The sequence below is a fragment of the Leopardus geoffroyi genome, chromosome D2, assembly GCF_018350155.1.
Source record: "Leopardus geoffroyi isolate Oge1 chromosome D2, O.geoffroyi_Oge1_pat1.0, whole genome shotgun sequence".
Lineage (NCBI taxonomy): Eukaryota > Metazoa > Chordata > Mammalia > Carnivora > Felidae > Leopardus > Leopardus geoffroyi.
Window position 1 is genome coordinate 48,718,173 of NC_059334.1, and position 26,935 is coordinate 48,745,107.

The 26,935-nt window shown below is 39.3% G+C and overlaps 1 protein-coding gene across 1 annotated transcript; it reads right to left on the reverse strand.

Moving 5' to 3' along the window:
- Window positions 1-14,499: 14,499 nt before the first annotated feature.
- Window positions 14,500-15,675, reverse strand: LOC123577510 (olfactory receptor 6C74-like). Its single transcript, XM_045439797.1, has one exon. It carries the CDS (start codon window positions 15,661-15,663, stop codon window positions 14,701-14,703), a length of 963 nt encoding a protein of 320 aa, XP_045295753.1. The 5' UTR covers window positions 15,664-15,675; the 3' UTR covers window positions 14,500-14,700.
- Window positions 15,676-26,935: the final 11,260 nt, after the last annotated feature.

Genomic DNA, 26,935 nt, shown 5'->3' on the forward strand with positions numbered 1-26,935 from the left:
CCTGAAGCCGTGACAACACTGTGTGTTAACTAACTAGAATTTTAAAAGAAGAAAAAAAAAAGGAATGAAGGTAAAGTGAATGTGTTCTGAGATGAAGGAAAGCTAACAGTATTTGTTGTGGTCAGCTCTGCTGTAAAAGAAGGAAATTATTTTTATTTTTTTTGATGTTTGTTTGTTTGTTTGTTTATTTTAGCTAAACCAAGTTCTTAAAGACAGAAGGGAAATGAGACCAGAAGAAAATGGTGCATCAGGGATAAGAAGATAGAGAAATGGTAAATATCTTGGCATATATTCCACTTTGAGTTCTTGAAAAATATATTTGATGTTTGAAAGGAGAGCAAATAATGTTATCTGCATGGGTTTCCAAAATATACATATATAATATATAAAATAATTATAACATAAAGAGGAAGAGGGTAAAGGGATCCATGTAGTTGAAAGATTTCTCAATTCCACTTAAGTGGTAAAGTGTTGACTGTGGAAAGTTAAATATGTAAATTGTAATTTTCATAGTAACCAATAAAACAATCTATACAAACAGATATTATTTTTAAAAACCTGATCAATTAAAATGGAATGATAGCAATATTCAAGGAACTCAAATGGAGGCAGGATTAGGGGAAATGAAGGAAGGAAAAACTGCATAAAACAAATAACAACATGGTACACCTAAATCCAAGCATATGAATAATTTCATTAAATGGAAATGACCTAAACTCACCCAACTAAAAGAGAGAAGTTGGTATTAATAAATACTGCAAGATTCCACTTATATGAGGTATATATGATTTATATGTAGAAATTAAATAATAGATACTTAGAAATTAAATAATACATGTCAAAATAATTTCTTGGCCAAATAGGAATTATTTATTTATTCCAATCTATTATTTATTTATCACCAATAGGAAGTATTAAGGAAAATATTTTCATTTCTTGAACTGAATGAAAAATGAAAACATAACATCAAAATTGGTGGGTTGAAGCTAAAGCAGTGTTTCCAGGGACATTTATAGTGTTAAATGGTTATAAGTAAGTCGCCAGCCTTGCCCATACTCAGTGGAAGGAGATTACACAAGGGTGTGAATACCAGGAGGTGAGATAATTGGAGGCCATGTGAGAGTCTATATGCCACACCACCTTTATAAGATTTCCATTGGAACACAGTTGGAAAGGTGGTCAAAGGTAAATCTGTCCTTAGAGGAGAATGGATTTTATTAGCCTTCAACACAGAAAGTGTTTAGAAAAAAAGTGACTAATCTCTCCTTTCCCTTCCCATCTCATGTCTCTATCTCCATCCCAACACAATCCCTTCCTGCAGCCAGCGTTAGTTACAGAGTTTGTAGCCTTCCTTAAATGCTTGTGTGCTTGAATACTCATGTATTAACTATACTTAAGTAGATTCAGTGGGCATTTTTCTCTTTATGAAAGTCAGATCATATTGATTACATTATTTTTAAGCTTGCTTTTTTCCTCTTAAACTTTTCACTTTGAAATAACTTTAGACTTACCAAAAAAAGTTGCAAAATGAAGGGAAACAAATCTCATATACCTTTCATATAGCTTCCTCAAATATTAGCATATAACCACAGAACAATGATCATGATCAGGAAATTAATACTTAATTTGCATATCTTATCATATTTTTTCAGTTGTCCTAGTAATGTCCTTTTTCTGATTCAAGATCCAATCCTGGGCATATATTATATCCAGGCAGTTTCTTGTCTTCTAGACCTTCTCCAGTTTGGGATAGTTTCTTCCACATTTCATTGCCTTTCATGACTTTGATACTTTTGAAGAGTGCTATTTATTTTATACAATGATTGTCAATCTGGGTTTATCTGATGACAGTTATGAAATTTTGTCAAAAACCCCATAGAAATGATGTTGTGGCTTTCTCAGGTATATGATGTCACCATATCTTACTACTAGTGATGTTAGTTTACTAGTAGTTACAGGTAATCACTTGTTTAAAGTGGTGTGTGTTTAAAATTAATAAAGTTAGAGAACTCAGTTAAGCATCTGACTCTTGATTTTGGCTCAAGTCATTATCTCATGGTCATGGGATCAAGCCCTGCATTGGGCTCCATGCTAACAGTGCGGAGTCTGCTTGAGGTATCCTCTCTCCCTCTCTCTCTCTTCCCTTCCCCCACTTGCAAATGCTCTCTCTCTCTCTCAAAATAAATAAAATAAACATAAAAAATAAAATTAATAAAGTTACTATTTTTTCCCTTTGTAGTTAATATCTTATTGGCAGATGCTTTGAGACTACATAAATATTCCACCTTATTCTTTTGCCCACTCATTTAGTATCCAAGGATGATTCTTACTTGAAACAATTATTACTGTGGTATTTTCAAACAGTGGTGTTCTATTTCCACTATTCCATCTACATTTATTAGAAATCTATAAGGAAGTGGTTTTCCTTCTCCTCCTATTCAATTCTTTACCCATATCAGTATGAACTCATGGGTATTTGTTTTGTTTAATGGTCTATATCTATTAGTACCACTGTTCATTGTGTTACTCAAATTGTTCCACACATGGCCACTGGGAGTCCCTTCAAGTTAGCTCCTGTGCCTTTTGACACGTCTCTATTATTTGGGGGGCACCTCCTAGCTTTTTGACATCACAAGGAGCTCCAAACTCATCTTGTTCTTTCTTGTAGCAACATTGTAATCAGCCATGGTTCCTTTTATCATGGTGACTTGGGCCATCTCAGCCCAATAATGGTTGATGTATGTTCTCATTGGTCATCTGAAGCTTTCAATTCTTTTTTTTTTAATTTTTAAAAATGTTTATTTATTATTGAGAGACAGAGAGACACAGAGCGTGAGCAGGGGAGGGGTAGAGAGAGGGGGAGACATAGAATTTGAAGTAGGCTCCAGGATCTGAGCTGTTAGCACAGAGCCCGATGTGGGGCTCAAACTCACAAACTGCGAGATCATGACCTGAGCCGAAGTCAGTCGCTTAACCAACTGAGCCACCCAGGCGCCCCCTGAAGCTTTTAATTCTTTAACAGAGCTTCTTACCACTGAATCTAGCTGTGTTTATTTTGCTTTCCTAGAACTAGTGGTATGTAAAAGTCCTTGTGCACTCCCACATACTTAGGTAAAACAAATATAAATAAATAGGAACTTGTGATAGAAATTCTTCCTGGGAGAAGTACTGACTTTCCATACCATCATTTTCTTTTACTGTTATTAACCAAGTTCTGAGATTGACCTCTCTTTTTTCTTGCTTATTTTGTTTGACCCTTGCTTGAATATTAAAAGGGAAGCTTCTTAAGGACAGGGGTGGGATAGAGACTTTCCTACTCACCATTCAGCTGGCTTTGGGACTAATTGGTATGCATATGCTGTTAGGCCAGCTTTTGCCTTTGTTTATTGCTGGAACAATAAACTCTTCCTCTAAAAAACACTCCATGGGAAGGTTCTGTCTTGTCTGTTTAAACAAGAAAACATGGCACAAAAACAGACACATAGACCAATGGAATAGAATAGAAACCCCAGAACTAGACCCACAAACATATGGCCAACTCATCTTTGACAAAGCAGGAAAGAACATCCAATGGAAAAAAGACAGTCTCTTTAACAAATGGTGCTGGGAGAACTGGACAGCAACATGCAGAAGGTTGAAACTAGACCACTTTCTCATACCATTCACAAAAATAAACTCAAAATGGATAAAGGACCTGAATATGAGACAGGAAACCATCAAAACCTTAGAGGAGAAAGCAGGAAAAGACCTCTCTGACCTCAGCTGTAGCAACCTCTTACTCGACACATCCCCAAAGGCAAGGGAATTAAAAGCAAAAGTGAATCACTGGGACCTTGTGAAGATAAAAAGCTTCTGCACAGCAAAGGAAACAACCAACAAAACTAAAAGGCAACCAACGGAATGGGAAAAGATATTTGCAAATGACATATCGGACAAAGGGCTAGTATCCAAAATCTATAAAGAGCTCACCAAACTCCACACCCGAAAACAAATAACCCAGTGAAGAAATGGGCAGAAAACATGAATAGACACTTCTCTAAAGAAGACATCCGGATGACCCACAGGCACATGAAAAGATGTTCAACGTCGCTCCTTATCAGGGAAATACAAATCAAAACCACACTCAGATATCACCTCACGCCAGTCAGAGTGGCCAAAATGAACAAATCAGGAGACTATAGATTCTGGAGAGGATGTGGAGAAACAGGAACCCTCTTGCACTGTTGGTGGGAATGTAAATTGGTGCAGCCGCTCTGGAAAGCAGTGTGGAGGTTCCTCAGAAAATTAAAAATAGACCTACCCTATGACCCAGCAATAGCACTGCTAGGAATTTACCCAAGGGATAAAGGAGTACTGATGCATAGGGGCACTTGCACCCCAATGTTTATAGCAGCACTCTCAACAATGGCCAAATTACGGAAAGAGCCTAAATGTCCATCAACTGATGAATGGATAAAGAAATTGTGGTTTATATACACAATGGAATACTACGTGGCAATGAGAAAGAATGAAATATGGCCTTTTGTAGCAACGTGGATGAAACTGGAGAGTGTGATGCTAAGTGAAATAAGCCATACAGAGAAAGACAGATACCATATGGTTTCACTCTTATGTGGATCCTGAGAAACTTAACAGAAACCCATGGGGGAGGGGAAGAAAAAAAAAAAGAGGTTAGAGTGGGAGAGAGCCAAAGCATAAGAGACTGTTAAAAACTGAGAACAAACTGAGGGTTGATGGGGGGTGGAAGGGAGGGAAGGGTGGGTGATGGGTACTGAGGAGGGCACCTTTTGGGATGAGCACTGGGTGTTGTATGGAAACCAATTTGACAATAAATTTCATATATTTAAAAAAAAAATAAACAAGAAAACACAGGAGGTCTTTATTCTTAGTTTCCCTACTCCAGAGCTAATGATTTCCTGGCTATTACAGGTTTATAATCAAAAGTCTAACACACCATTTCATAAGGACCACTAGATGCTGGCTATGGAGACTTGCACTTTTTTGTGCCCAAATGGATGTCTCTGTCCACACCAAACCTTCAAGCAGAACTCATATGTATTCTCACTATAACCACAATTCACGTGCTTATTTTCTTAGCACAATTTCACTAAACATGAATAAGAATTGCAAAGACTATTATGGGGAACTTTTGAAATGGTGAAGACAAAGCATCTTGGACTAACTTCTGGCAAGAAGGAAACATACCAAATATTCAGAAGGCCATTTTGGGGGCCCCTAAGTGGCTCAGGTCATGATCTTGCGGTTTGTGGGTTTGAGCCCTGCGTTGGGCTCTGTGCTGATTGCTCAGAGCCTGGAGCCTGCTTCAGATTCTGTGTCTCCTTCTCTCTCTCAACCCTCCCCTGCTCATGCTCTGTCTCTTTCTCTCAAAAATAAATAAACGTTAAAAAAAAAGCCATTTTTAATTGGTATGTGGAGGGCTCAAAACAAACTTCTTACTCCATTACAGGTTTCCCCCAAAATTCTCTGGGGAATGCTGAAGTTAAGGAAACACTTTATTTGGGGCACCTGGGTGGCTCAGTCGGTTGAGTGTCCGACTTCGGCTCAGGTCATTATCTCACAGTTCGTGGGTTTGAGCCCCGCGTCAGGCTCTGTGCTGACAGCTCAGAGCCTGGAGCCTGCTTCAGATTCTGTGTCTTCCTCTCTCTCTGCCCCTCCCCTGACCACATTCTGTCAATCTCTCTCTCAAAAAATAAACATTAAAAAAAACCCACTTTATTTGGATCTTCATACACTGGCCCTTCTTGTGCATTCTTTATGTTCGACTTGCTGTGATTTCACAACTTAGACTACTCTCAAGGTCTTGCCCAGAAGACTATTGATTTAATGGGCCATTCCTCCCTCCAGATTGCTTTGCCAGAAGGTAAATCAGAGGAAGATGAAATAAGCTGAATTATATTAGAACCATAATAAAGAATTTCCCAGACCACAGAAAAACCAAAACATTGCTACAGGATTTTGAATTATATTAGTCATTTACTGGCCAGGGATTTTAGATCTAAACCAATTACTCTTTTCCCATTAAAGACAAGGTTTATGGAAACCTATCATGTTGGAAAGTGAAAACAATTTAAAAAATTCCATCATGGAGGGGAGTCTGGGAGGCTCAGTTGATTAAGCATCCGACTTAGGCTCAGGTCATGATCTGACAGTTAGTGAGTTTGAGCCCCACGTCCAGCTCTGTGCTAACAGCTTGGAGAATGGAGCCTGCTTCAGATTCTGTGTCTTCCTCTCTCTGCCCCTCCCCTACTCGTGCTCTTTCTCTGTCCCTCTCTCTCAAAAAAAATAAACATTAAAAAATTTTTTTAAAGTTTCATCATGGAAAATACTTTAAAAAAGGCCTGGAAACAGTAAGAAAAGAAAAGTAGTCCTTTTTGAATAGCTATGATTATAAACAACAACAAAAAAGACTTGAAAAGATTCTAGAATTCTGTTTCAAGAAACTTTAAACAATACTCTTGGGTCGACTCTAAGCTAATGTGGAAGGATCCCTATTCTCTCTTCGTATAAATGGGCTAAAACCTGAAATAGGAAGCTTGGTCAGAAAATTATATGAGAAATTATGGATCTGGTGGATGTCTAACATTTAGCTGAACATTAGGGCATTATTCTCAAAGCTAGAACAAACAATCCTAAAATTTGTATGGAACCACAAAAGACCCTTGAATAGCCAAAGTAATATTGAAAAAGAAAACCAAAGCAGGAGGCATCACAATCCCAGACTTTAGCCTCTACTACAAAGCTGTAATCATCAAGACAGTATGGTATTGGCAAAAAAACAGACATAGACTAATGGAATAGAATAGAGAACCCAGAATTGGACCCACAAATGTATGGCCAACTAATCTCTGTCAAAGCAGGAAAGAGTATCCAATGGAAAAAAAACAGTCTCTTTAGCAAATGGTGCTGGGAGAACTGGACAGCAACATGCAGAAGAAGGAAACTAGACCACTTTCTTACACCATATACAAAAATAAACTCAAAATGCATGAAAGACCTAAATGTGAAACAGGAAACCATCAAAACCCTAGAGTAGAAAGCAGGCAACAACCTCTTTGACCTCAGCCTCAGCAATTTCTTGCTCAACACATCTCCAAAGGCAAGGGAATTAAAAGCAAAAATGGACTATTAGGACCTCATCAAGATAAAAAGCTTCTGCACTGCAAAGGAAACAATCAACAAAACTAAAAGGCAACCTATGGAATAGGAAAAGATATTTTCAAATGACATATTGGATAAAGGGGTAGTATCCAAAATCTATAAAGAATTTATCAAACTCCACACCCGAAAAACAAATAATCTAGGGAAGAAATGGGCAGAAGACAAGAATAGACACTTTTCCAAAGAAGACATCCAGATCAACAGACACATGAAAAGATGCTCAATATCACTCATCATCAAGGAAATACAAATCAAAACCATACTGAGATACCACCTCACACTGGTCAAATTGGCTAAAATTAACAATTCAGGAAACAACAGATGCTGGCGAGGATGTGGAGACACAGGAACCCTCTTGCACTGTTGGTGGGAATGCAAAGTGGTGTAGCCACTCTGGAAACAGTGTGGAGGTTCCTCAAAAAATTAAAAATAGAACTACCCTATGACCCAGCAATAGCACTGCTAGTAATTTATCCAAAGGATACAGGAGTGCTGATTCATAGGAACATATGTAACCTCAATGTTTATAGCAGCACTATCAACAATAGCCAAATTATGGAAAGAGCCTAAATGTCCATCAATTGATAAATGGATAAAGAAGATGTGGTTTTTATATACAATGGAATACTACTTGGCAATGAGAAAGAATGAAATCATGCCATTTGCAGCAATGTGGATGGAACTGGAAGGTATTATGCTAAGTGAAATAAGTCAGTCAGAGAAAGGCAGATATCATATGTTTTCACTCATGTGGAATTTGAGAAACTTAACAGAAGACCTTGGAGGAAGGGAAGGGAAGGGGGGAAAATAGTTACAAACAGAGAGGGAGGAAGGCAAACCATAAGAGACTCTTAAATACAGAGAACAAACTGAGGGCTGGTGGGGCAGTGGGGGAGAGGAGAAAATGGGTGATGGGCATTGAGAAGGGCACTTGTTGGGATGAACACTGGGTATTGTATGTAAGCGATGAACCACGGGAAGTTACCCCAAAAAGCAAGCGCACACTTTACACGCTGTATGTTAGCCAATTTGACAACAAGTTATATTTTTAAAAAAAAGTATTGATAAATGTCGGGCCAACAACAAACTTATTGCCACTGTGATAAAACAACCGGCCCCTGAAACAGAATTGAAAGGCCCTCCATCATCTAAGAATTACAGAACTATTATAGAACTATTAATGAGGATTTGTGCAGCTATATAAGCAAATAAGTAATGGGAAGACTCAATATCCCATTTTATGTATGTATGTATGTATGTATGTATGTATGTATGTATGTATGTATGTATCATCTATCTATGTGCTTTCATTGTGTGCCCAAAGGGCTCCACATGCTTGGCAAGTCTGTAGATTTTGGTTCTTCATCAATGACCCACTGTTTTTTTAAAATCTTTACTTAAATTATAGTTAACATACAGTATAAGTTTAAGGTGTACAATTTAGTGATTTAACACTTACATACAACACTCAGTGCTCATTACAAGTGTGCTCAATCCCTATCATGTATTTAGCCATCCCTCCACTCACCTCCTCTCTGGTAACCATCAGTTTGTTGTATACAGTTAAGAGTATGTTTCTTGGGTTGCCCCCTACCTTTTTTCTATACTTGAAGCTTTTTATTTTGACGTAGTCCCAATAGTTTATTTTTGCTTTTCTTTCCCTTGCCTCAGGAGACATACCTAGTGAGAAGTAGCTATGGCTGGGGGCCTGGGTGGCTCAGTCAGTTAAGTGTACAACTTTGGCTCAGGTCATGATCTCATGGTTGATGAGTTCAAGCCCCACACCCGGCTCTGTGCTGCCAGCTCAGAGCCTGGAGCCTGCTTCACATTCTGTGTCTCCCACTCTCTGCTCCTCCCCTGCTCATGCTCTGTCTCTCTTTCCTTCGAAAATAAATAAACATTAAAAAAAAAGTTGCTATGGCTGATGTCAAAAGGTTTATGGCCTTTGTTCTCCTCCAGGATTTTTATGGTTTCCCATCTCACATTTTGGTTTTTAATCCATTTTGAATTTGTTTTTGTGTATGGTATAAGAAAGTGGTCCAATTTCATTCTAATTTGCTAAGAGGGTAGATCTTATATTAAGTGCTGTGTGTGTGTGTGTGTGTGTGTGTGTGTGTGTGTGTGTGTGTGTGTGTGTTGTGTGTTGTGATCTCAAATAAGAGTCTTTTTAATGGTAAGATTGTTGGAAAATTGAGTAATGTTTATGAACAGTGCTTTTGATTGGGGATTAGTGATTCTAGGGGCAACGGAAAGAAGTCATTTGAAATTTATATTCAGGTACCAGACATTTTAAAAAAATATTAACGTTTATTTATTTTTGAGAGAGAGAGACACACACACAGACACACAGAGTGAGCAGAGAAGGGGCAGAGATAGAGAGTGAGACACAGAATGTGAAGCAGGCTCCAGGCTCTGAGCTGGCAGCACAGAGCCTGACACGGGACTAAAACTCATGAACTGCGAGATCATGACCTGAAGTCAGGTGCTTAACTGGCTGAGCTACCCAGGTGCCCCAGGAACCAGACATTTTAATCATTGTGGCCAGAAATTGCTTTCCTTCCCCCACAATTTATGCTGTTCCCAGTTCTGTTACTATAAAAATTCTTAAACGTTTCTCTGGATAAAAACCCTATTATGAATATTTGTTACAAGACTATTTCTGGGTGTCTGGGTGGCTCAGGCAGTTAAGTGTCTGATGCTTGATTTCATCTCAGGTCATGATCTTGCAGTTCATGAGTTTGAGTCCCATGTCGGTTTCCATGCTGACAATGTGAAGCCTGCTTAGGATTCTCTCTCTTTCCCTCTATCTCTGCCCCTTCCCTGCTTGCATTCTCTCTCTTTCTAGAGCTCTCTCTCTCTCTCTCTCAAAATAAATAAATAAATAAACATTTAAAAAGGGTATTTCTTATAAAAAACATATAAAATTTAGTCAGGGGGTTAGTTGTTTGTCAATATTTCAATTGATTATATTCTTCATAGAATACTTTGAAGTGAAAGAACATATTGCCTACTCTTATATAGTGCAGAAAGTTTCAGATTCTAAATGTAATCAGAGATTGACTGTAAATGTAATCATCTTCCTATCTTTAGGAAGAGAATGAAGATTTTTTTTTGTAGATGTATTCAAATGTTGGTTTTTAAAAGATCCCACTCTTCCATTAATAATATATTCACAATGTTTTTTATGTAATAGATGCTCACTCTATAATAGTCAAGGGAGTGAAAATATTATACACAAAAGTCAATCTAAGTTACATAGAATCATTAAATGTAGGTGCCCTGAGCTTAAAACGCTGTCATAATTTTTGAGGAGTTTGAAAAGTAATAAAAATGTATCTTGACCAGTTGGGTTGACCATTTGTCCTTTTTATTCTTGATATGTAGGATGTCTGTAGCGGACGACCTGCTCGTCCTCACCCAGTGGGAGGCCTTGTACTATCTTTCTCCTCCCGAGTCCATAGGCGCCATATTTGAGGACCCTGTCCGTGTAGTTGTTTATATCATCTTCATGTTGGAATCATGTGCATTCTTTTCTAAGAGGTGAGCAGAGGTATCTGGTTCCTCAGCCAAAGATCTATTTGTTGTATTTTAAAATAAACATTTTTGACTTAAAATGGTAATTGAAACATTCTTATTTACCTTTGTAATTTAAACTTTAAGTCATACTTTTTTCTTTACTTTTTCTTCAAATCTTTATTTAAACTCTAATTAGTTAACATACAGTGCAATATTGGTTTCAGGAGTAGAATTAAGTGATTCATCACTTACATACAACACCCAGGGTACAACACTACAAGTGCCCTACTAAATACACATCACCCATCTAGCCTATCCCCCACCCACTTTCCTCCATCAGCCCTCAGTTTGCTCTTTATCTTTAAGAGTCTCCTATGGTTTGCTTCCCCCTCTCTCTTTTTACCCTTCCCATATGTTCATCTGTTTTGTTTCTTAAATTCCACATATGAGTGAAATCATGTGGTATTTGTCTTTTTCTGACTTATTTTGCTTAGCATAATACACTCTGTCTCCATCCACAGCATTGCAAATGGCAAGACTTCATTCTTTTTGATGGCTGAGTAATATTCCATTGTGTGTGTGTGTGTGTGTGTGTGTGTGTGTGTGTGTGTGTGTGTATAATCACATCTTCTTTATCCATTCATCAGTTGATGGATATTCAGGTTCTTTCCACAGTTTGGCTATTATTGATAATGCTGCTATAAACATCAGAGTGTGTGTACTCATTCAAATCTGAATTTTTGTGTCCTTTGGGTAAATACCTACTAGTGCAATTGCTGAATCTTAGGGTAGTTCTATTTTTACCTTTTTGAGGAATCTCCATATGGTTTTCAGAGTGGCTGCACAAGTCTGCATTCCACTAACAGTGCAAGAGGGTACCCCTTTTTCTGCATCCTTGCCAACATCTGTTGTTTCTTGTGTTGTTACTTTTAGCCATTCTGACAGGTGTGAGGTGACGTCTCATTGTGGTTTTGATTTGTATTTCTCTGATGGTGAGTGATGTTGAGTATCTTTTCATATGTCTGTTAGCCATTTGGATGTGTTCTTTGGAAAAGTGTCTATTCATGTCTTCTGCACATGTCTTAACTGGGTTATTTGTTTTTTGGGTGTTAAGTTTGATAAGTTCTTTATAGATTTTGTATACTAACCCTTTATTAGATATGTCATTTGCAAATACCTTCTCCCATTCTATAGGCTGTCTTTTAACTGTGTTGGTTATTTCCTTCACTGTGCAGATGTTTTTCTCTTGATAACGTCCCAATAGTTCATTTTGCTTTTGTTTCTCTTGCCTCAGGGGACATGGCTAGTAAGAAGTTGCTATGGCTGATGTCAAAGAGGTTGCTCTCTGAATCATGATGCCTCCCTGCTCCTATGCCTGGGAACAATGCAGCATGTTGGCACTACTCATTCTTTTTGTGACCCAGGGCATCCTCAGACCATGCTGTCCACTCCTGGACATGTTGTCTACCCTCCTTCACCACCAGAGAACCTTTAAGCAAGGAATGACCCAGGTAGTGGTGGACTTCTAAAACTTCAGGTTTTGTGTTCCGCTGCTTATCATACCTTGTGGTCGTCTCCATAAACAGGGCACTTCCCTTCTGCAGCACATAGAGTTTTTTATCTCCCCCCCCCCCAAAAAACTCTCAGCACTTCCTACTTTCCAGAATGTGGTCACTTTTCTACTTATAGACTTGAAGTTTTGTTTTTTAAATCCTCAGGTTTGTCTCGTGGGTGTTCAAAATGATTTGATAATTGTCTAGCTGTGTTCACAGGATGAGGCAAGCTTAGAGTACATTTATCCACCATCTGTATTAAGTGCTTTTACCTAGCATACATGGAAAAAAAATCAACAACAAGGGGACCAGGAAGAAAGTTTTGGAGGTGTTAGATAGGTTCCTAGCAATGACAGTGATGACGGTTTCAAGGATTTATATTTATCTCCAAACACATCAAGTTGTATACCTCAAATATCTACAGCTTTTTGTATGTCAGTCATACTTCAAGGAAGTGGTTTAAAAATTGTGAGTGGAAATATTGTCAACATAGAATTAGGTTAGGGGATTTTCTAAACAAAATGTTTTTTAACACCAGAATCTAGAGCATTAATCTGCTCATTAGGGTTTGTCCTGCCCTGGGTACCATCTATGGCTGGTAACGACCATCCTGGATTTATAGACTCAGTTTTGGATTTCTGGTCTTCATTTTTCTATTTGTCAGGCTCACCCTTCAAGCACAGTCTATCTCAAGGTAATATAAAGCACATTTAGTTAGTTTAAGTATAATAAACTTTATCAAAACCTGACTAAACCTTTGGGGAGGCTCACACTCTTTTCAGTAGTTTGACCACAATTCCTTGACTTATTCCTGCCTTGTCAAACCTCAACCATTTCAATACAGCCTCCAGTAGTTCAGCTCTGAACTACTTCCATTTTCCCACAGCATCTTGTTGCTCTCTCCTTGAGTATTTTCAAGTGGGTGCCAGAGGTTATTGGGCCAATTTCCATATTTTGTGAAGAAGGTCACTTCAGTGTTTTTGGAAGTTGACCAGGTAGGGTGAAGGCAGCACCAGGCTTCTCCAGTGCAAATGATTCAGAGTCTGCTATGGTCCCTTTGTATTCCACTCCCAGTGCCACTTCTCTAAGCCATCATTCCCTTTCTTCTAATTCTATAACAGTCCCACTTTCCCACTCTGATCTCAGCTTTTCCAAACACTTTTTAATACAATGTATACAGCTAATCATCTGTGATTTTTCAGGGCATGTTTGCTACTTATTCATTGTCAGTAAGATGAAATCTGAAATTTGTAATAGGACCATCAGGACAAATATGCTCTAGTCATAGTTTAGGGTATGTTTCATAAAATGTACCTGAGATTACCTACCCTCAGGGTTTGGGATAATAAACAAAATAAAAATTGCCTTAATCTTTCTAGAGACGTTGCTTCTGAAGAATAATAGACACATTCTAGCTGGAAAATAGGTATAAAAACTACACAAAGTTTGAGGATTGAGGCAATGGAAATATTGGTTTTAAAATAAGTTATCAATCCGAAGATACCTTTTAGTTGACAACACAAGACAAATAGGAAAAATGTTTGATTTGTTTATTTTCATTAGTAGCATGAAGTAGATAAGCAAAACTCAGATTCTGTGAACTTGAATCTTTGGAAGAGATTATAGAAATAAGAAATAAGTGCTCTCTTCCAGTGATACACAGAAGCATTCTGTGGCAATAGCTTTTGGATAGGAACCAATCATAAGTATGTATTATGCACCTGAGGGGTTGTAGCTAGAATAAATAATTTAGAAAAATAGGAGCATTGGTAAACCATGGGAAGCTGTGGTTATCTCCTCTCCATAGAGAATGGTCTAAACCTGAGAACAATTCCATTTCTCTCCAGAATGGGATTGATGCATACATATGTAACTAAGCTAAGGACTGAGGACACCATTTTACACACCATTACACCTGATGCAAACCATATATATTTGAAGGTGAGGGATACTATGACCGTTATTGCCTAGGGATAGGCATAGAGGTAATGCGGCCCCAAACCCTGGTACTATTAACTTCATTTCCTTCATAACCACAACGTAATATACAGCATTCCATCATTTTAATTATCTAGATGCCTTTTGGTAAATATTTATTAATTCTGCTCAGCCATGTTTATAGCTAGAGAGAAGTGAAATAAGTATACAAATTCCTAAATTTTGGAAATTTCAGGCACATGGATTATATCATAGGGAAGAATAAAAATTCAGTAAGCGTTTTTGCAATTAATCAACTGTCATCAAAATGTGGAATATTTAGGGAGAAGACAGGTAAGCACATTAAGATAAAATGTGGCCTTGAAAAACAGATTTCCATTTTTCCAGGAATGTACAGAGGTCAAGTGGGTGTGCCAGAGACCCTATACTAGAAAGCTGTGGACTGCTACATTGGCCAGAATGAAGTCAAATGTTTTTCTGAAGCCTTCCATTCCAGGGCCATGTGATTTTATTTTCATCTTGATATTTTCAATCTGCACATTGTCTCCTTCAGAGCCTGCTGTACCTGCTTATTGCGCAGAGTGTAGATGACAGGGTTGAGCAGTGGCGTTACCACCGTGTTCACAAGGGCAGCCTCCCTGTTGGAGTTCAGCCTGTTCCTTTGCTTTGGTTTCACGTATATAAAGACACAGCTGCCATACATCAGAGAGAGGACAATGAGGTGAGAGGAGCAGGTGGAGAAAGCTTTCTGTCGCTCCTTGGCTGATGGGAGTCGCACAATTGTGACTACTATGTTGCTGTATGCAATGATGGTTATGATAAGCGATGTCAAAAGGATCAACAAAGCGATGACAAAGGCCAACATTTCAACAGACCTGGTATTAGAACAGGAGAGATGAATCAGGGCACCAAGGTCACAGAAGAAGTGGGGAATGACATGGGGGCCACAGAAGGATAACTGGGAAACCATTATTAGTGGACCACTGATGAGAATGAAGGCCAAAGTGAAGCAGGCAGTGACCAAGAGGAAGCAAGTCTTGAGGTTCATGATGGTTGGGTAATGCAGGGGCTTGCAAATGGCCATGTACCGATCCACAGACATCACTGCTATGAGGAGGAAACCTGCTGCTCCCAGATAGACAAACACAAAGGCTTGTATGAAACAGGCAAGAAAGGAAATGGTTTGCCGGCCTAAAAGAAAGATGACCAGCAACTTAGGAATAACAGCACTTATGAAACAACACTCAAAGAAGGAGAAAATGCTGAGGAAAAAGTACATAGGTGTCTGGAGCCGGGAGTCAGCACAGGTGATGGTGACTATGACAGCATTGCCTGTAATGGATGCCAGGTAGGCCAGCAGATGCACCAGGAAGAGGACCTTTCCCAGGTGTTGGATGGCAGGAAACCCCTCCAAGGTGAATTCTTGGACAGTGGTCCCGTTCCCCATTTCCATGGGCATCTCTTTCCACAGCATCATCCCTGCTGGTCTTAACCTACAATAAAAACAACCATGAGCACAAAGGTTTGAGGGGATCACGATTAAGTTACTTGTCTATCCAAGAAAGTGGCTGGGCAGATAGCAAAGTGGTTTAGCTAGTTGGTTCTTAAAACATTTTTTTAAATGTTTATTCAGTTTTCAGAGAGAGAGGGAAGGAGCGAGGGGCAGAGAGGGAAGGACACAGAGAATCCAAAGCAGGTTCTGCGATGTCAGCTCAAAGCGATGTGAAGCCGGAAAACAGACTGTGAGATCATGATAGGAGCCGAAATTGGATGCTCAATTGACTGACCCACTGGCACTTAGCCAGCTGGTTCTTATAGTCTAATTGTAATGTTATGATCATTAAGATAATGCTTAAATAGAGCATCATCAGTAGAGTTATTGGCATGTTTGTAGTTATCAAACATTTCATTGTGTTAATACTATCATCAATTTGTAAGTAAACGTAACAGTTATTTAGTAATATTCCCTTTGAACATACCTTTTAATAATGCAGCACATTCTATGGTCTGAGTTATCATTATCATCATCTGTTGAGGATCTATGCTTGTTCTATGCTGGTCTCTGAAATTCAGTATTTCTATGAGTCTTCACAATAACCATGAACCCCTTCTTCTATAGAAGCAGAAACTGAGGCTTAGCTCCAGAGAGCTTAAGTCACATAGCTGGGACCTTAGCCAGAATGCCTGAATCTGGAGTGCCTGCTATTTCCAAATGAGGTGACAAAATATTTTAAAATGGGAACAAATCTATTGTTGATCTCTCAACCTAAGTGCAAGATTAGCTTTATCTTACTTGTTTCTACCCTTAGTTATAATCCCTGTTGAGTTACTGGCCTGTGGAATGACACGGGGCTGAGAGAGCATCTACTTTACTCAAGCATTTTATAGAAGAGACTGGAGACCAGAGACATTGGGTGCTGCTCAACAACATGCCATAAACTGTAAATCCAGGATTTACCACCTGCCCCTTTGGTTCACGCTGGCCTGTGAGGGAGGGGGGCTGACAGTAGTTCACAGAATTAACCCACTTAGGAAGATATGCTGGGAACCTGGAATGCATACATCCACTCTTCCATGAAGCTCAGTGAACATTCTTCTCTCTTCAGTCCTCTCAATCACTGACTTCTCTCACGATGGTGTTTGACTCTAGCATCTCAATATAAGGCTAAAATCTGGCAGTGTGGAATGTGTCACTCTCACTACCCCACAGTGTGTCAGGCCCCCTGAAGGGCCTCTCATGAAGCCAAACTGCTCATCCCCAAGTGGCACAGCCTGAGGGTGTACCTGCTTCTCTTCCAGTTGACCCCAGGAAGTTCACCAAGTCACTACGGTGCCTGAGGCCAGTCACACACGGGAGTTAACTCTTGGCAGGAGGGGCTTCTTCCTCTCGCAGCTATTGTCCTCTAAGAAATCAAGAGCTTGCTGTAGGCTGAGGGGAAAGAGGAGAAGGAAACGCAATTGTCATAACCTGTTGACTCACAGTGAGGTGAATATACATCCAATGCTGCCGGTGTCTGGCTGACAAAGCCCTGCTTCCATAGCCCAGAATGTTTCATACCACAACAAGGCTACATGGCAGCCTTGACCACCGAAACCCCAGAAAGCAGCAGATGGACTAAAACAACCACATTTCACTGCCTGCAATTCTGGGCGAGAGCTGGACTCCCACACTATTTAGGGTCTGATGAAAGATCTGGCTCTGCTCCCCAAGTGTGTGAAAGCCCACCTAACCTGCAACATTGCTGTCCACCTGCTATCCTAGTTGCTGGGAGCAGACAGCTGCTTATAGGTTTATGCCTCGGTGCAGCTGAGACAAGGTCCTTGTGCTGCAGTGCTCCACTGTCATGGGAACACCTGCTCCAAGACAGCGTCTACTGCACTATGCTCCTCCGCATATCCTCACCTCCCATGTAGAGAAGCATCCTTGCTTTCCTGCATCAACAATGAGAAGCTGCAAGTTTGAAGTCTCTCTGACATTTTTGCCACAGGACTGTTTGGTCAGCAGCAGGACGGACCCAGCCAGTGAGCAAGGAGTGCAAGCTTTCAAACCTTATTAGATGCTGAAGAGACAGAGGCAGAAAGTAAAGGCATGGCTGGTGTGCTGGGGGCAGTAATTGGTCACTGTAGAAAACAAGAGTTACTGGTGCCATCGTCCTATTTATTTTCCCATTGTCTGTGGTGATGCTGACTCCCAGATGTCTGCCTTGTTCTCTGCCAAGATTTTTCGAGGAAATTATATGACAGTTTCCCAAGGGTTTCCAAAATCCCAGGCTGAATGTTGCTACTTACTTGAGGTAAAAGTCCAAACTACAATTTTCCACATGCACTGAAGCCAGAGCATAGTTGTTAAAAGAATAGAGTTTATGATGAGAAAGGGCTTGATTACACCCTGGACTTCATGAGGCTTTTGGGAGGATACTAGGGAAGTCCACCTTTCCTGGCCAATTGTTCTTCATGCTTCCACCAACGTTATGATTCTTTTCATTGCATATTTTCATCTGAAGAGTATTGTCGTTGTGCTCCTAAATCTCCTTGAAAAAGGAAATCACAAATTTTTTCTTCCTCAGGGAAGAAAGGGGAATGCTATGTGGTATGTGTAACATCTCTAACTTGGCAGGTCCCTCTCTTTTTAAATGGTATTTTGGAAGTGAATCCCCAGATTCATTCTAGATGCACATGAGAAGCAGTTGTGAGCCTGAGGATGGAGAAGTTGTATCCATAGCAAGCACTGGCTTGGAAAGCTGCTTCTTCTGGGTACCCCAGCTGGGCTGCAGTGGCAGGAGTGATCCTTTTTTCTGTGGCCTCTGGCTTCCCATTGAAATCTAGAGAATTGGACTAAGCTCCCGGAGTGTATTTGCAGCCAGGCCTGGGCATATACTAGATGGAAATTTGTTGTGCCTGAATCTGCTCTCATCGGTATTGATCCTACAAGGTCAAGGCAAATATTATAGAAACTTTCACAAGTATTCGTGTGGCTCTCACCTTCCTTCAAGTAGACATACCATTTTTTATAACATCTGTCTATCTACACACTCTGCTTTCAGTCCAGGCCAAACTTGGACCTCATGATTATTTTCTCAGTTGGAAGTTAGGAAAAATAAGGGGTAATTGGAGAAGTGCCACAGAAGCTAGAGGGAAGTGAGACTGTACACTTTAATTCTAAGATAAAGACACATTTGCACGGGGTTTTAGTTTTAGTCAGAGCCAGCTTCCTGGTGCAAAAATACCTGTCACATCTGAGCAAGTCCCAGTGCCTAAATGATCATGGGAAGGAGGAGGAACTGGCGTGTGGTTTGATGGAAAGGTTTACAAAGGGGACACTCAAAGAAACGGGCTGAACTAATCACACTTTGCATCTAGCATAAGGGGTGGTGAGATGACATCAGGAAAATGTTTCAAATTGTTCCACTTTTCTGGACAATGCCCTCATGGCTCTCCAAAACCCACTATTTATTTATGTTTTTAAATGATACCTTGAGATCTTATTTATCTTGGGCATTTCCCAGAATTCCTTGTGTTTGAGTGTTTAGTTATCTAGTTAGAATAAGGAAAGGGATAGTACTTAAAATTGTATTTGTGATTATCAAAACATGGAGGGATAAAGCAAAATCAGGTTTTGGATTCTCCTCTGCAGAATATTATTATGTTTGCTACTCTGTCCCCCAGCCACCCTTGAAAAATTAGGCTAAGCTACATTCAGGATTTACATAATAAGAATATTTGGTTTATAGTGTATCTGGTTAATACGGTCTATTCCTAGAAACATTCCAATTTCTAGTATTATATCCGTAAGGAAGAAGGCTAAGTTAAGACTTGAAGAAAGGCAAATCCTGTCATCTGTGATATTGTGGGGATGCTAGGTTGGCAAGTGGTGACTGGGATGGAGAGAAACACTCATTATGCGGAACCCCAGGCGGAAGGTGGAGCTGCTGGAATACTAATACTACTTTGAGGAAACCCTGTCCCTTCATGGAATTTCCATAAAAGTAAGGCAGTAATGGCAACAGGGACCCAGGGCACATCGATTCTGATGCAGAGAGTTCATTAATATCACATCCAATACCCATCCGTCCATGTGAGGAAAAGCATGGTAGTGTGTGTTAGTTGCTTCCAACCTGGGACCAGGAGGGGGAGCTGAAGGTATAGGGTAATTTATCCTCTCTGGGTTTCTTGGTTTTCTTTTTTATTCATGTATGGACAAAGGAAATCTTTTCCTTTTTAATGAACCTCCTACTATATATAGAATGATTACTTAAGTTGAGTTTGTGGGATAGAAAGAGGTAGAAAAATCTATCTATAAATCTCAGAAGTGAAACTAGTTTGTAAGGTTCTGGATCCTCCACTTTTTTTTTTTAAAGTTTTCAGTTAAATTCCAATTAGTTAACATACAGTGTCATATTAGTTTCAGGTGTAAACTATAGTGATTGAACACTTACATACAACAGCAGGTGCTCATCACAAGTGCACTCCTAATCTGCATCAACTATGTAACCCATCCCCCTCCTCCCCACCTCTCCTCTGGTAACCATCAGTTTGTTCTCTATAATGAAGAATGTATTTCTTGGTTTGCCTTTCTCTCTCTCTTTTCCCTATGTTCTTTTTTCTTCTTCTTCTTCACTTCCACATAGAGTGAAATCACATGGTTTTTGTCTTTTTCTGCCTGCTTATTTCACCTAGCATAACACTCACTTGCTCCATCCACCTTGTTGCAAATGATAAGTTGCCATTCTTTTTCATGACTGAGTAATATTCCATTCTACAATATACCACATCTTCTTCATATATTCATCTTTTAAAAAAGTTTTTTTAATGTTGATTTATTTTTGAGAGGGAGAGACAGAGCACAGTTGGGGGAGGGGTGTAGAGAGAGGGAGACTCAGAATTTGAAGTAGAGGCTCCAGTCTCTGAGCTGTCAGCTCAGAGCCTGCTGTGGGGCTCAAACCCATGAATTGCAAGATCATGACCTGAGCCGAAGTCAGATGCCTAGCCAACTGAGCCACCCAGGGGCCCCTATATATTCATCTTTTGATGGACACTTGAGCTGTTTCCTTAATTTGGATATTGTAGATAATGCTGCATGTATTCCTTTGAATTAGTATTTTTGTATTCTTTTAGTAAATATCTAGTCATGCAATTGCTGTATCATTGGGTAGTTCTATTTTAAACTTTTTGAGGAATCTCCATACTGTTGTCCACAGTGGCTGCACCAGTTTATACTCCCACCAACAGGGTAAGAGAGTTCCTTTTTCTCTGCATCCTCACCAATAACTGTTGTTTTCTGTGTTGTTAATTCTAGCCATTCTGATAGGTGAGAGGATATATCTCATTGTAGTTTTGATTTGTTTTTAAAAATTTTTTTTTAATGTTTATTCACCTTTGAGAGACAGAGAGAGACAGAGCATGAGTGGGGAAAGGGAAGAGAGAGGAAGACACAGAACCTGAAACAGGGTCCAGGCTCTGAGCTGTCAGCACAGAGCCTGACGTGGGGCTTGAATTCATGAACTGTGAGATCACGACCTGAGCCGAAGTTGGACACTCAACTGACTGAGCCACTCAGATGCCCCTGTAGTTTTGATTTGTATTTCTTTGATGATGAGTGATGTTGAACATCTTTTCATGTTTGTGTTGGCCATTTGTAAGTCCTCTTTGGAGAAATGTCTATTCACATCTTCTGCCCATGTTTAAATTGGATTATTCATTTTTTGAATGTTGTGTTTTACATGTTCTTTATAGATTTTGGGTACTAATCCCTTATCAGATATGTCATTTGCAAATATCTTCTCCCAGTCCGTAGGTTGCCTTTTAGTTTTGTTGTTAATTGTTATACAAACGCTTTTTATTTTGATGTAGCCCCAATAATTTAATTTTGCTTTCTTTCCCCTTGCCTCAGGAGACATATCTAGTAAGAAGTTGCTCTAGCTGATGTCAAAGAGGTTATGAGTTGTGTTCTCCTGTAGGATTTTAATGGTTTCATGTCTCATGTTTAGGTCTTTAATCCACTTTGAATTTGTTTTTGTTTTTGGTGTAAGAAAGTGATTCAGTTTCATTCCTTCCCATGTTGCTGTCCAGTTTTCCCAACACCATTTGTTGATGAGACAAATGTATTTTGTATTTTTCCCATTGGATGTTGTTTCCTGCTTTGTCAAAGATTAATTAACCATACAGTTGTGCATTCATTTCTGGGTTTTCTTCTTTTCCATTGACCTATGTTCTATTTTTGTGCCTTTACCATACTGTTTTGATTACTATAGCTTTCTAATATAACATGAACTCCAGAATTGTGATGCCTCCATCTTTTCTTTTCCTTCTTAAAAAAATGCTTATTTACTTAATTTGAGAGAGAGAGAAAGAGAGAGCATGAGCAGAGAGGTGGGGCAGAGAGAGAGGAAAGAGCAAATCCCAAGCAGGTTCTGAGCTGTCAGTGCAGAGCCCAATCTCACGAACTATAAGATCATGACCTGAGCTGAAATCAAGGATCACCAACTCTTACCAACTGAGCCACTCAGGCACTCCTGCTCTTCTTTTTCAAGGGTGCTTAGCTCTTCAGCATCTTTTGTGGTTCCATGCATGTTTTAGGATAGTTTGTTCTAGTTCTGTGAAAAATACTTTTGGCATTTTGATAGAGATTCCATTTGGGTAATGTAGACATTTTAATAATATTTGTTCTTCCAATCCATTTGTATGGAATGTCTTTCCATTTCTTTGTGTCATTCAATTTCTTTCATCAGTGTTTTATAGTTTTTATAGTACAGGTCTTTCACTTCTTTGGTTCGGTTTATTCCTAGGCATGTTACTGTTTTCTGGTGCAATTGTAAATGGGATTGATTCTTGGATTTCTCTTTCTGCTGCTTCTTTATTGGTGTCCAGAAATGCCACAGATTTCTGAACATTGATTTTGTATCCTGTGACTTTGCTGAATTTGTGTGTCAGTTCTAGTAATGTTTTGGTGGAGTCTTTGGGGTTTTCTCTATCGAGTATGATGTCATCTGCAAATAGTGAAAGTTTGACTTCATCGTTGCCAATTTGGATGCCTTTTATTTCTTTTTGTTGTCTGATTGCTGTGGCTAGGACTTCCAGTACTGTGTTAAATAACAATGGTGAGACTGGAGATCCCTGTCTTGTTCCTGACCTTAGAGGAAAAGCTCTCAGTTTTTCCCCAGTGAGGATGGTATTAGCTGCGTGGTTTCTTTCTTTCTTTTTTTTTTTTTTTATATATGGCCTTTATTATGTTGAGGTATATTCCCTCTAAACTTACTTTGTTGATTGAGGGTTTTTAATCATGAATAGATGTTGTAATTTCTAAAATGCTTTTTCTGCAACCATAATAATATGGTTATTATCCTCTCTTTTATTACTGTGGTGTGTCATGTTGATTGATTTGTGAATGTTGTGCCACCATTCAACCCAGGACTAAATCCCACTTGGTTGTGATGAATGTTCTAATATATTGTTGGATTTGGTTTGCTAGTATTTTATTGAGAATTTTTGCATCCATGTTCATCAGGGATATTGGCCTATACTTCTCTGTTTTTAGAGAATCTTTGTCTAATTTAGGTGTTAGGGTAATGCTGACCTCATAGAGTGAATTTGGGTTTTCCTTGATTTTCTATTTTTTGGAATAATTTCAGAAGAATAGGTATTAACTTTTCTTTAAATGTTTCGTAAAAGTTACCTGTGAAGCCATCTGGTCCTGGACTTTTTTTTTTGTTGGGAGAGTTTTGAGTAGTGATTCAATTTCTTTGCTAATTATAGACTGTTCAAGTTTTCTATTTCTTCCACTTTCAGTTTTGGTAGTGTGTATATTTCTAGGAATTTATCCATTTTTTCCAGGTTGTCCAATTTGTTGGAATATAGTTTTTCATAATATTCTCTTATAATTACTTGTATTTTTGTGGTGTTGGTTGTTATTTCTTCACTCTAATTTGTGATTTTATTTATCTGGGTCCGTTCTCTTTTCTTTTTGATAAGTGTGGCTTGAGGTCTATCAATGTTACTAATTTTTTCAAAGAACAAGGTCCTGGTTTCATTGATGTGTTCTACTGTTTTTTTACTTTCTATATCACTCATTTCTGCTATAAAGATTTTTTTTTATTTTTATTTTTTTATAATACATTTTGATTTTTTTATGTTTATTTATTTTTGAGACAGAGAGAGAGTGTGTGAATGGGAGAGGGGCAGAGAGAGAGAGGAAGACACAGAATCTGAAGCAGGCTCCAGGCTCTGAGCTGTCAGCACAGAGCCTGACGAGGGGCTCTAACCCATGAACTGGGAGATCATGACCTGAGCTGAAGTCGGACACTTAACCGACTGAGCCACCCAGGCACCTCTGTGCTATAAAGATTATTATTTCCTTCATTCTGGTGGGTTTTTGCTTCATTTGTTGTCCTTTTTCTAGTTCCTTTAGATGTTAAGTGTAGGTTGTTTGAGATTTTTCTTCTTAAGGTGGGTCTGTATTCCTGTATACTTCCCTCTTAGCACCACTTTTTCTGCATCCCAAATATTTTGGACCCATTGTGGTTTCATTTTCATTTGGTTCATGTATTTTTAATTTCTTCTTTAATTTCCTACTTGACCTATTCATTCTTTAGTAGCATGTTCTTGAATCTCCATGTATTTGTGGTCTTTCCAAATTTTTTCTTGTGGTTGACTTCAAGTTTCATAGTGTTGCTCAGAAAAATATGCAGGCTTTATCTCAACTTTTTGTATTTGTTGAGGCCTGATTTGTGACCCAGTATGTGATCTATTCTTGACAATGTCCCATATGCACTTGAAAAGAATATGTATTCTGCTGTTTTAAGATGGAATGATCTGAATATATCTGTTAAGTCCATCTAGTCCAGTGGATCATTCAGTCACTGTTTCCTTGTCAATTTTCTGTTTAGATGATCTGTCCATTGTGATAAGTGGGGTGTTAAAGTCCTCTATGATTATTGTGTTGTCCTCAGTGGGTTCCATTACATTTGTTATTAATTGTTTTAGATATTTGGCTGCTTTCATGTTGAAGGCATAAATATTTACAATTGTTAGATCTTGTTGGATTGCCCCCCCCCCCCCCACCTTTTTATGATATAGGGCCCTTCTTCATGTCTTGTTACAGGCTTTGTTTTTAAAGTCAAGTTTGTCTGATGTAAGTATTGCTACTCAAGCTCTCTTTTGATGTCCATTGATATACATGATAAATATTTCTCCATCCCTTCACTTTCAATCTGCACAAATGTTTAGGTCTAAAATGAGTCTCTTGTAGGCAGCATACAGATGGGAATTTCTTTTTTGTCCATTCTGACATCCTATGTCTTTTGATCAGAGTATTTAGTCCATTCACATTCAGAGTATTTATAGGTTGATATGTATTTAATGCCATTTTATTACTTGTTTTGTCATTATTTCTGGAGATCTTTTCTTGTCTTTGTCACTTTTGGTGTTTCCTTAGACTCCAAGAGTCCCCTTTAATATTTCTTGCAGGGCTGGTTAATGGTCATGAACTCCTTTAGTTTTTGTTTGTCTGGGAAACTCTTTATCTCTCCTTCTATTCTGAATGATAGCCTTGCTGGATAGAGCATTCTTGGCTGCATATTTTTCCCATTCAATACTTTGAATATATCATGCCACTCCCCTCTGGTTGCCAAGTTTCTATTGAGAAATCTGCAGCTAGCTTTATGGGTCTTCTCTTGTAAGTTAAGGACTTCTTTTGTCTTGATGCTTTTAAGATGTTTTTCTTTATCACTGTATTTTGCAGTTTAATTACAATACATCTTGGTGTTGGCCTACTTTTGTTGATTTTGATGAGAATTCTGTGTGCCTCCTAGATCTAGATGTCTGTTTCTTTCCCCAGATTAGGGAGGTCTTCAAACTATTACTTCCTCTATTTTCTGCCCCCCCCCTTTCTCTCTTACTCTTTTGGAACTTCTATGATATGAATATTATATTTGATGGAGTCACTGAGTTCCCTACGTCTATTTTTGTATTCTATAATTCTTCTTTTTCTATTTTGTTCAGCTTCCTTATTTTCCATTATTTTGTCTTCTGTATCACTAACTCATTCCTTTGTTTCTTCCAGCATGCTGTTCATTGTGTCAAGCCTGTTTCCAATCTCAGTTTTTGCATTCTTCATTTCTGACTGAACTGATTCTTTTTGACTCTTTTATCTCTGTGGTAAGGGTCTCCCTGAAGTCTTCCATTCTTTGCTCAAGCCCATCATGTATCCTTATGATTGTTGTTTTAAGTTCTCCATCAGGCATGTTACTTCACTTAGATCTCTGGCCATGGCCTTATCTTGTTCTTTCATTTGGAATGAATTCCTTCATGCTGGCATTTTGTCTAAGTCTCTGCCTTCTTCTGTGCCTTGGAAAAGCCAGTTATGGTTCTTTCCCCTGAGAGTAATAGCTATGAAAAAGAGCTCATGTAGTGTCCAGGGCCTAGAGCTTCAAGGAGTGTCCCTGATATGTGCTGTGTGTACTCCGCTGTTGTATTTTGGCTGCTCTCTCCATAGGGCCATCATTGGCAGAGGTTGTCCTTGTCTGTAGTGGGCAGTGGTCCTTGGCCAGAATGTGGAGAGTTTCACCTAGGTGTGCTCTGGCTGCTTGTGAAATGAGATCTGATATACTTCCACTAGAACTGAAGCCCTGCAGAACTCTCTGGTTAGGAGATGTGGTGTGGGCAGGAGCTTGCACTGGTCTTCTCGGGGAGAGGCCCTCCATGCTGAGTCTGAGACAAGCTTGAGTGAGAGGGGCAGTCCTTCTGGTTTGCAGGGATATGGGACTTGCTGTAAGCAAGTTAAGCAGCCAGTGTCAATGCTGCACTGCTTCCCACAAGTGGTTCTGTGTTTACGTTGTGGGGAAGAGGGGACACAAACAGCTCCAGCAAGATCTTTTGTTCCAGGGAGGCATCCTCTCTAAGAATGCTGCCTCTTAGGGACTTGCTCCAAGAAGAGTGAATTATCGCCCCTCTGTGTCCCAGGAGTTCTTCAAATCAGTGTTTCCACACAATCTGTCTCCCAGGTTGTTTGTCTGCCTTCTGTCCACGAGTAGGACAGCATCCTCCAGGCTCTATCGCAGACAAGCCCGCTTACATTTAAAACTGCAGACTTTAGGTTCTGCTGGTTGCAAAAACTCATGATAATCAGCCCCTCTTTTTTCCCCAGTCAATGGCTTTGGGGAAATGTTCTCCTTGTGTATTCCCCTGTGTGCTTTACTCTCTCCTACCCTTCTCTGTGACCACAGTTTGCTCTGGTCTGCAGTACCTGAGATCCA